General features: G+C 31.8%; 1 protein-coding gene across 1 annotated transcript; it reads left to right on the forward strand.

The window, feature by feature from the left end:
* The first annotated feature begins 3920 nt into the window (after positions 1-3920).
* On the forward strand, positions 3921-5682 carry LOC126712704 (transcription factor MYB1-like). The gene is made up of 3 exons (XM_050412150.1): positions 3921-4126; positions 4457-4586; positions 5028-5682. The coding sequence occupies exons 1-3, from the start codon at positions 3994-3996 to the stop codon at positions 5566-5568; spliced, it is 804 nt and encodes a 267-aa protein (XP_050268107.1). The 5' UTR covers positions 3921-3993; the 3' UTR covers positions 5569-5682.
* Positions 5683-11427: the final 5745 nt, after the last annotated feature.

An 11427-nucleotide genomic window follows, 5' to 3' on the forward strand; every position in this document is an offset into this window, starting at 1 on the left:
AAATGAAGAGACTCTACTAGTTTTTATTTTATTTTATTATTATTTTTTTTCGAATCAGAGATTTTACTAGTTGAACTAATTAAAATTCACTACTAATACTAATAAATAAAATAAGAGAAGAAAAAGAATGATCGAGGCTAATATTTTTAGTTGATGATGTAAGTCAAAGTGCTCTAAATGAGCATCACAAAGTAAACAAATTTGTGATGGGTGTTGAGGGTGGTTTTTTCACTTCTTGTATTCTAAACACGTGTTTTGATACTATTTGACAGTTTCTAGTATGGGCTTTAATAAAGAAGTCGGGTTTAATGCTTTCCTGAAATGGGCTTTAGGGTCCCATTTTGTGCATAAATATTGAATTCAAAGTTCAAGGGACATTGCTGCAAAAATGAGCTTATTGCAGGAGGAACCTTTCTCCATCTTCTATTATAGAACAAACTTTTCTCAAATTTCTGTTGTGTGATAAGGCTTCCTTCGAATGAATATTTCTCCACTTTCTGCATATAAACACTAAAGCCCAAAGAAAATTCTTATCAAGTAAATGTTAGTTTACAAGGCGTTAACATGATTGGGATGCAAAGGGACAAACCCATGCCACCATCCTTGCTTTCACGTTCTTGGATCTTGGCTTTTTCTTGGTCATGCTTATTTTGTTCCCTTAGCTTTCTCTGATTCTCTGCCTTTTTCTTTTTCAGTGTCTTCTATTTTTGTGCATGGTGGATTACAATGAGGGTTGCTCTTATCCTTTTATACAAAAGGGTTTGGGCCTCAATGAGCTTATTCTCTGCATTTGGATCACAAAAGGGTCTTGGGCCTTATTTATTTTGGCTTGCCTAGGCCGTTCTACAGCGGACTTCTTTTGGGTTTTCTACTCTTTTTCATAGTATTTGGATTATGTAGGCCCACGGTTACTCTTCTTGAGACATGCTCCTAATAGATGCCATCTTCTCGTCTCATTCCCCATTCAAGGAAGGATAGGCCATCCTTGGACCCCATTTTATTACCCCATTTAAAGGTAATTTGCTGCAAGCAATTCTTTCCCCCATGTTCTCTCTCTCTCTCTCTCTCTCTCTCTCTCTCTTTTTGCCTAAGTGTAAGCTAAGGCTTTATTATCTTTTTTATTCCTCTTCACTTGGGGTTTTTATGTCCTGGCCATGACTTGACTGGATTACTGAGCTTTTGCTTTTGTTTTGTTTTGGTTTTTTTGTTTTTTTTTTTATACAAGATAGCAATTTTTATGTGTGTGAAGTGTAAGCTAAGTGTACATGTATAAAGTTTTCTTATAGAGACTTGAACTTCGACATTTGCCTTCCAAATTTCATAAACACTTATGTGTGAAGCGTAAGTAAAGTGTATATGTGTGAAGTTCCCTTCTAGAAATTTGAACTTCGATCTTTACCCTCTAAACTCTATAAGTATTTATACTTATAGAGTGACCATCATACTAAAGTTGTGAACCTCTGTTAGTTGGTCTGAAAGCGTGAAAAATCGGGCATCAACAATTAATGAATGGGCAAACAGGAGAAGTCGGAGGGATTCAGTCTAACTGGGATCACCATACAGAAAAGAAACTAGTAAAACAAAGTGAAGGGATTTCTTATGTCTTTCTTCTTTGTTCATTACCAATTCTTATCGGTAAAGATTGATTAAAAGTTATCGCTGGTATTCTTCATCAACCTGTCGGAGAAGACTCTGTACGTAGGAAGCAGAGGAATCAATTTTCTTGGATAATCTTTTTGGCTGAGTTTGGAGGATAGCATAGGTGTATTAATCCCCACCTTTTCGATTTTTTGTTGTCCCAAAAATATTTTTCCATTTTCTGTCAAAACAAACGGAACGTAATATATTGCTTTCGTCTTTATATGGGCTCTTACGTACACATGAATGAAGTTGTTCACTTGTTTTTTCCCCTTCATATTGTCACTCCACTAGTTTGATACAAAAGATGAAAATCATTGTGAAAATCCAAACCTAAAACTCCTGGATATAAGGACAAAAAGGGAAAGAAATCATGTGCCGGATTCCAGAATACGAAGCATTGGCAAAGAAGATACTGAAGCCAATAGCTAGCCTAGATATGTCCTATAATTCATACGAGTCCATGTACGATACGTGTGAAATTCTCCAACAATATGTAAATGTTACAAACTTTGGTGAAAGTCATGAATTAAGCTAGAAATGCTTCTACAATGATTTATTTTAAACTATAAATTATTATACATGCTTTTTTTTTATTAGGTTTTGATCTCACCATTTCATATATACCACTTCTAGATACGCTTGGATTAGACTATCATTACGTTGTAGTTAATAGTAATCCTTTCTATATTTCAGTAGAATCTATTTGGTATTAAGAAAATAAAAGCTACACGCTTATGCTTACTTTTATATTATCAAATCTCAACTCTTTTTTTAGATTACAAATAGTATTATCTGCACACCTTTTGTATAAATTTCCTGTATACATATCTGTCATTTACATTGTTAAAATCACATTTAATTGTTCTATTTGTACTTTTGTTCAAAATCGATAATGCAGATGAAAGGTGTGCACAAAACAAATGCATGAGAGAGAGAGAGAGAGAGAGCTACATATTTTTCAATAGACATATCATGTTCTTGTGTTCCCACATGTTGAGAGTGCATCCCATATGCAAGCTAAGATGATCTTTTAAAAAGCACATATGGATTTCATCATTTTGTGTCTGACTTTATGTATTTTATTACATGAATATAACACGAAAAATTGAAAGGAAAGGACAAGAAACATTTGGTTCGTACCTTGAATTTAAAAATACTATGAATTTTAAGATATATAAGAAGGACACGTGTTAATAGTTAAGGATTTGGACCATTTGGTTGCAATCGGGCAAAGTTGATGACATAATTGACCCAAATATCTTTCTGATCATGACTTTGTACCCATGTAACCCATTTCATAAAAGGAGCAATTATTGGTACTTTAATTGTCCTCTCTTTTTGAGTCGTTGGATCACTTTCACCAGAGAGAGCTGGAGCAACGAACTTTCATGTTTCTAGACCACGTTGTGAAAGTTAGTTTGAAAGAGTAGAGACTAATAATATGAGATAATCTGAATGGTAGCTGAATAAGATTATTAAAAACCTAATAGAAGAAAAATAACTTAATTAATTCATCAACATTATCATATTATATATAAGCATAAAATCTCGTGATCCCGTTCCAACACTATGATATACGTAATCCCATGGCCCCTGAAAACATTTTTTAATTGGTTATTAATAATCTATATAGAACCATATTATTACATCCACGTACTACCAGAGCCTGTACGACAAATGGCGGGGCGTCTTGGACTATGCGCTTATATTAGAATGGATCAATTTGTTAATTTTTAGCAATAAATTAGAATGGATCAATTGGTTTTCACAATCCTAATAAAAACAATTGAAATCATGAGTTAAGTCAGGATTAAGTATTCGTTTAAAAATAATTTATTTAATTCTTTACAGAAAATTTTTTATTTATACTTTAGAAAAGAAAAAAGAAAATTTAAAATTGTACATAAAAATTAAAAAGCAAAAGATTAACTTATAATTTGTTCCAAAATTGTATACTTGTAAAACTGTGTTTTTTAATTAAGAAATGTCTAAGATCCAGTAAAATAATTTGTAACAAGTTGAACCCATAAATTTATCACATGGGGTCATTTGGGTTCCCAATCCAAGTACACATGCACGCGACTGAAAGTGTGAAACACGTTGGCTACTTCAATTAATTATATTATATTTTTTTGTTGTCTAGCTGCATCAAAATCAGATCGTGTAGATTGTAATTCTCAGATCCTACTGGTTGTGACCCCACGTGAATTGTAAAATGGTTTTGTCCATTTTTAAACCGACTAATCCTTCTATAAAACGATCTCCCCACCTTCATGCATGTCGGAAACAAATTTGCAAATTTCTCTAGGAACTTGAGAGAGAGAGAGAGAGAGGATTAGGATTAAACACGAAATGGGAAGGAATCCTTGTTGTTCTAAAGAGGGACTAAATAAAGGGGCTTGGACAGCTCAAGAAGACAAGTTACTCACAGATTACATCAAAGCCCATGGAGAAGGAAAGTGGGCAAAAGTTCACAGAGACACAGGTTAGATACTAAGGGATAGTTTCACTTCTCTAACTGCAAGTTTTTTAGCATTACTTTAGACTTTACGGATTGTAGAAAAAAGCTAGGTTGCTGTGGGAAGAAAACCATGAAGAGCGTTCATGAAAAATAAAACAGATTAAAAAGAAAAGATGCAGGTGATTCCTTCGCTTGAAAAAAATACATTAAATTATGTAAGAGTATATCTTCAATTAGGTTTGCTTTACCTAAAGAAAAAGAAAGGGTTAGCTTGGTTTTGCTAGAAATAGGAATTTATTTTCTTAATGGAACAAGTGTGCTGCATAGAAATGACGTTTAATTGTTCATGTGCAGGGCTTAAGAGATGTGGGAAGAGCTGTAGGCTTCGCTGGTTGAATTATTTGAGACCCGATATCAAGAGAGGCAGCATTACAAATGATGAAGAAGACCTTATCATCAGGCTCCACAAACTCTTAGGCAACAGGTCTTGTCCATGCTCTATTATTATTTTTATCCGATATTTCACACAATTCCAGAACTTTTGTAGATCCTAATTTAACATGGGTATTTTAGAAACTTTTTATAGAAAAATGAAAAAATGACTAATTTTTTTAAAAAAATATTTTTTTAGTTTCTCATAAAAAATTTTAAAATAAATGATTAATATATATTTTAAGGCATGTATTAACTAGACTCATTTAATATTATTACATTCTGAAATGTGGAAAATTTTGTATCACATTTGTAGTTATACACCTTATTTATATAATGTTAATACTATCATGCTATAGTCACATTTTTTTTTATTAATGTCCACATTTAAATGTAAAATGGATAATTTGTAAGGACAATATAAGCGTGAGAAAATCCATATCCATTAAAAGGAATAGATTTTTTACTCTATTTGGCGTGTGTTTATTTATAGATGGTCTTTGATAGCTGGGAGACTCCCAGGGAGAACAGACAATGAAATCAAGAATTATTGGAACACCATTTTGGCTAAGCGGGAACAACGGAAACCACTAAACCATAGCAAAACTGCGAAAAAAGCAATAACCAGAAAAGTTGATGAATCACAAAACACAGATGTGATACACAGCAAGGCAAAAAGTCCATCCATGCATGGCAGCGTGGTGAACAGCATTGAAGTACATTCCAGATCCAGTGATGGGTTATCACCATCCACGTCTACAGAGGAAAACTCATTGGACTTATTGATGGATTTCGATGTGGGAGAAATAGGCCTTTCAGATTTTCTTAATTCCGACTTCACAAAGCTCAATGATTTTGAAATGTTTAATATGAACAGTTTGACAGAAGGAGATGTTAGCAAACCAGCTTTTGTCAGTCACACACTTTTGTCACCTAAGGATGTGTCGGAGAATTGGAGTGTCCAAGCTAGCATGGACTCAGATTTCACATCTTTGGCGTCTTTTCTAGAATCAGCCGAGGAATGGACAATCTAAATAGTGTTGTTTTTTTAAACTGAGTTTGTATGTATTATTGGTCATGTAAACCTTCTAAATTTCGAATAATTTCATTATTGCCTAGGGTGAGGCCACTAGAAGTATTCAAGTTGATTACCTTGTCATTGTTATTTCCACGAGTAAGATAAAATGTTGCGTTCAAAATCATTAATCCCACTTTCGACTTCCCTCTTCATTTGGAAAAGTCTAGGATCACATAATTTTTCACAACTTCTTATCACAACTATGATATGGCAGAATATAATTGGTAAAGAAAAAATGGTGGGTTCATATGTAAGTGATAGTTAACCACTCATAATTTGTCACGTTAAAGTTGTGGTAAAAAAATTGTGAAATAATTTGTGATTATAAAACTACTCTCTTCTTTTTCCTTAAGTACTTTATGATATTTAAGTAATGATTATCATACACTCACTATTCACTAGTCTATTCCATCGGTATACACTGTCACTTTTTATATTTAATTGTGCAAATTATACATTATTGAATGTGAGAATATTTTCTTTATGGCCCTTGAGACCCAGTTAGATAGGCGCCAACCTTGCCCGAGTTACACGAGAAACATTCAAAAAGATAAGGAAAAAAAAAAAAAAAATTAGACTTGTGTGGGGGCACAACGTGTAGTCAACCTCAAATAAAAATATTTTGTCCATCTTTGTCTTTCACTTTAATTAGGTGACACTCATTATAATTTGTACATATTCCTTTTTCTTTTCCAACCAAATAAATAAAATTTGTAATGTAAAAAAAAAAAAAAAAAAAAAAAAATCATACACATCACATATTGGAATTGGTAAAACATAAAATGGATTATGAAGCATAAAAGAAATCAAACAGGTGAGTGGGTTTTTTTGTGGGAGAGAGTGAGCTCGAATGGTGCAGGTCATAGATTATGAAGCTCATGTATTTTTCTAGGTTTTATGGATATCTTGGCCAGAGTAGAGTAGTTTTTGGCTTTTGATGGAGGATGCGATATGATAATTAATTCATGGATTGTTCTTGAAAAGCTTAGTTTTGGAGCTCAGCTCATTGTGTGGTTGCTCCTTGTGTTTCTGTGTTGTTCTTCCCCATTGGGTTCTCCTTCTATTATAAGGACATGTAGGTTGATTCCCGCCCATGGTACACACTCTCCCATATTTTGGTTCAAATGGCTTGAAATAGCAACCTTGGGGATTGGGGTGGAGCCAGGAATTTTTGTTTGGAGGGTTAAGTTGCAGTATTAATATATTTATCAAGACAACCCCACATACATATATACACACACAGATTTTGTTATTATATATACACACACATATATATATACACACTTTTCTATTTGATAAGTTATATATATACACACACTCAATTAAAGAAAAAAAAAGTTTAGTATCTTCAATCAAAATTATGTTAAATAACGATCTTTCATAAAATAAAATTCATTTTTTCCATTTTCATAGTAAAATTCTTAGAAAATTTCATTTTAAATACAAATTATTAAATTTTATACTAAAGTAAGTAAGAAATCTTTCAATTGAACTAATAAAATTTTCAAAAATATGAATAATCCAAAACTAGGTGGAATAAATTAGTCTCCAAACATATTTGAAGTTATTTTGCTCTAACCTATTATGTGGCAACGAAAAACACATTTCATGTATAGTTTTAGTGATAAGATTTTTTTAATGAGTTAATGACTTGTTAATCGCTATATAACGAGTTAAAAAAGATAAATTCAAACATGTTTAATGCCAAACTTTATCAAATATTTGATAGATATAAGCGTATATTTTATAATAAAAAATAGAATTGCAAAAATTAAAATTATATTTTTATAACTATTACAAAAATTATTTTTTTAAGAGCATCATTGAAGTAATTCAAATATTTGAGAGAACTAACTCTTATTTTTATAGACTAAATTTTGAAAACATTAAAATAATTATATATATATTTAAAAAATTTTCAGAATTTTGGGCAGCATAGCTCCGCCCCGGCAGATTGGGGAGATGAGTAATCATTGAACGATCGAAAGTTGCTTGTGGTTTAAACTTCGAGAGGAAAAATTCCTTTGCTCGACAAAATGGAACCGTGATGTGACTAATTTTAAAGATTAGTTGACTTTAGTAAAAACAAATGGCGGTAGTTTAGGGTAATAAATATTGGTAGAGGCCAATTTATCTTGGTGATAAGCTTAAGGGTTCGTAAAGGGCTAGACATGCATGCTGTAGCTAACTTTTGTCTTGTCCTTGTTGGTGCTGCATGTACTACTACTTCCTAACAAACACAACACCAAAGGAGTGTGGCAGACAACCATAATGACACTCCCTCCCCTTCCAATCAAATCTCCATATTTTGAGAGCTTTTCAGTCAGTTGGACACTTTGCATGATTGGGTTGTAGGCTAGGCAACCCAATGAATATCTTGGGTTGGATACAATTGTGTGTTATGGCTCATTTTTGGGCAGGACGTAAAGGCGACTAATTTAAGTGGTACTTATTTTTATATTTTGAATATTAATAAAAGATTCATTTAATTTTTGTCTTTTTTTTCATTTAAAATTTATTTTTTCAGATGGAAAATTACAAATTAAAATGAAATTATTGTATTACTCAATGACTATACAACTAAAATAAAGGCAATTTATTGAGTGAAGCAACCAAATACTAAAAAATTATGATTAAAAATTTTAATAAAATTATATATTTAGTGTGCGTTTGGCATGGCTTAAAAATCTATTTTTTTTACTATTCAGCTTATTTTTGTTACTATTCATAAGCTCCACTGCACCTTTTTGATACTATTTAAGTTACCTTTTAGTTTTATCTACAGATATATTTTCAGTAAAAAGTTTTCAATTTCAATTAAATAAACTGTTTTCAAACGGATAATATTTCTAAATAAAATATGAGTAAAAATTTATTTACTAGTAGAAAATTAATGTGTTTTTCAATATTTGTGTGTAGGAGATTAATGAGTTCTACATTCTAAAACTGAGAAAAACGAATAGTTATTGTTTCATCCAATGAAAATATTTTTCTTTTTCTATTTTTTCTTTGATTAAAAAAAATTAGATTTTATTTATTGGTGAATATTTGAGACTTAATTAATACACCTATTGGTACATGGACATCTCTATTGGTAAAAATTTAGAGGCCTTACAAGGTTGCCTACTTCTCTTTTTTTTTTTTTTTGAGATCCAAGATAAAATTGCCTACTTATCTCATGCTTGAGCCGACGTTGAATTTGGGGCCAGTCTTTGACCATTGGACCCTTTGTAGGTTCCTTCTTGAAATGTTATCTTTTGTTCTATCGAATGAGGTTTCTCTGCCTATGCCATGATTTAGGTTATTTTTCCAAAGTTTTGTTGATTAACAGGTTTGGATTTTCAAGATTGGGCCTTTTGTGGCTCAGGAAAAAATGATCATGCCGAAACACATAGATAGCAAATGAACCGTGAAAGTTGAAAAAATAAAGTTGGGAATTCTGTACTTTGAGTTTTCCTAATGGTAAACAAACTTCCCAAATAATTTGTCTAAGGTTCTAATATTTCTAATAAAAATGTCCGTTGTCTAAGGTTCAAATTCTTCATTTCCTATGAAATTATAAAAACAAAAATCATGAATAATTTAGAGTAATAACATATATCTAATGCTTTAGCTAAAAGTTCATTTGTAGTGGAAAGGTCTATATTATTTTGAAGAGAGGTTGTTCAATGCAACAAAACACTGGCACTAGTAAATCTTTGACCAAAATATCTAACTATTATATAACAATTTTCGAATTACTTTATTGCAGAAAACGAATCATTTCTTGATCAGCCAAACCATCCTCAGTAATGCTCTAAGAAAACAATTTCTTATTAAATTTTCAATCTCTAAGAACCTGCAAAATCCTTAAGAAATTAAGTGATAACATCTGAAAGGATTCGAAGCACTAGACTAATACTCTGAAGTCAAATGGAACCCACGGTTGTCCTTGCTCCTCGACGATCTCGATCTGATTCACTAGTACAGTATTACACTTAAAAAAATGGTGCATTCGAAACGTGGGCATTATTAAAAAATAAAAACCATGATTAATGTGGAGGAGTTGAGCTACTTATTAAGCCCGGCATCTTCGGTTTGTCTCTAAGCTCCCCGGCAATATCGGGTGAAGATTATTAGTCAACTCCAAGGTCCAACCAATCGAGAGCTCTTTTTCTTAAGTCTAAACCTACCCATAAAGTATCTCAGCAAAAAATAAAAAATAAAAAACCTACCCACAAAGTAAATAATTACTGCAATAATTAATTATAATAATTATAGTAGTGACAACAATAAACACAGTAGTGACAGCTGTTTGTAGTTGTTCAAAGAAATTATTAGACAATAATTCTAAAAAGTGCAAAACCACAAATATTAATTAGATTATAATTCCAAAAAAGTACAGAACCTGAAGTTTACTCAAACGCTACGCTGGCCCAATGGATAATTGGCACAGTAACTGATGTCACACATCACGTGTTGCTATTTTGCTTTTTTATTTTTATTGGATTTTGTTAATATGTGCTCTAAGGACATACAATAATAAATTATTTTTGAAAATTTTTTTTCGAGAATTAAAAAAGTATTGACAGTTTTTTCAATTCCCGAAAAAATATTTCCAAAAATTGATGAGGGCACACATTAACCGAACCCTTATTTATTTTAGATGACATTTCACAAATTGTAGAAAGAGATTATATTTTGATGGATTTGGAGCATAGACTGTTGGAATCTTTTGATAAATCAATTGTTACGCATTCTAGACAAAGTCACAAATTCTTACATTAAGTATTTATTTGGAAACAACTTATTTAAATGAAACTGAATTTTTTTTGCTAAAAGTTCTATAAAAAAAGCTAAAAGATAGCTGAAATAGTACAACGAAAACTGAAAACAATGCCAAACGGACATTAAAGGTTTGTTTGGATACCGCTTATTGCTGAAAACTAAAAACATTGTAATAAAATAATTTTTAAAGGTGTGAATAGTACCGTAGGACCCAGTTTTAAAATTAGATATGCATTTTTTCGTACTTGTGGGTCCTGTGAACAATGCACGGAACCCACAGAAAAAAAAAAACGCAGACACACTAGAAACGCGCTATCCAAACTCACACTAAGTCATAAACATGTGAAACTTGATCACAAATGCTTTTAGATATATTGATGAACATTTATTTTAAATAGAGATTTAGAGGTTAGAACTTGGTGCAATGGTAAGCTTTCTTTGTCCAAGTAATGCATTTTGATTTGAATTCAACCTCTCAAAATTAGGAATACAAAATTTTCTATCAATCACCTCTCTTAAATTGGAGACAACCCTTTTAGACAGAAAAATCTTAAACAAGTGTATAACATGAAATTAAACCAAGCAAAGGCTTGGTTTGACTATAATGTTAGAGAATGTGATACATAGAACCATGATAACATACATGAGAAAATATATAGAAGAAAATAATGGAGAGAGAGAATGCACTAAAAAAACTTGAATTATTTGTTATAACTAATCACAAACCCTAATTTATTTGGTTTTACTATACTTTCTCATATTTTCCTTACTTTTCTCTAATTTTCCTTTCACTCATTTCTCACAAAACTCAAAGATCAAAGTTCTCATCTCATTCCATCTCTAAGGATGAGCTATTAATTGATTGGGCCAAAATGACGCTGTCAATTCTCTCTCATCCGATGACATATCCTCTCTCTCTCTCCAAAAAAAAAGAAAGAAAAAAAAGAGAGAGAGAAGTGAATGCTGTGTTTTGATTTGGGTTGTGCAGTTGATTAAGTTATTTGATGATTTTTCCCCTTTTATAGATTAGTTGCAAAGGAGTTAGAAA

Source organism: Quercus robur, chromosome 2, assembly GCF_932294415.1.
Source record: "Quercus robur chromosome 2, dhQueRobu3.1, whole genome shotgun sequence".
NCBI lineage: Eukaryota > Viridiplantae > Streptophyta > Magnoliopsida > Fagales > Fagaceae > Quercus > Quercus robur.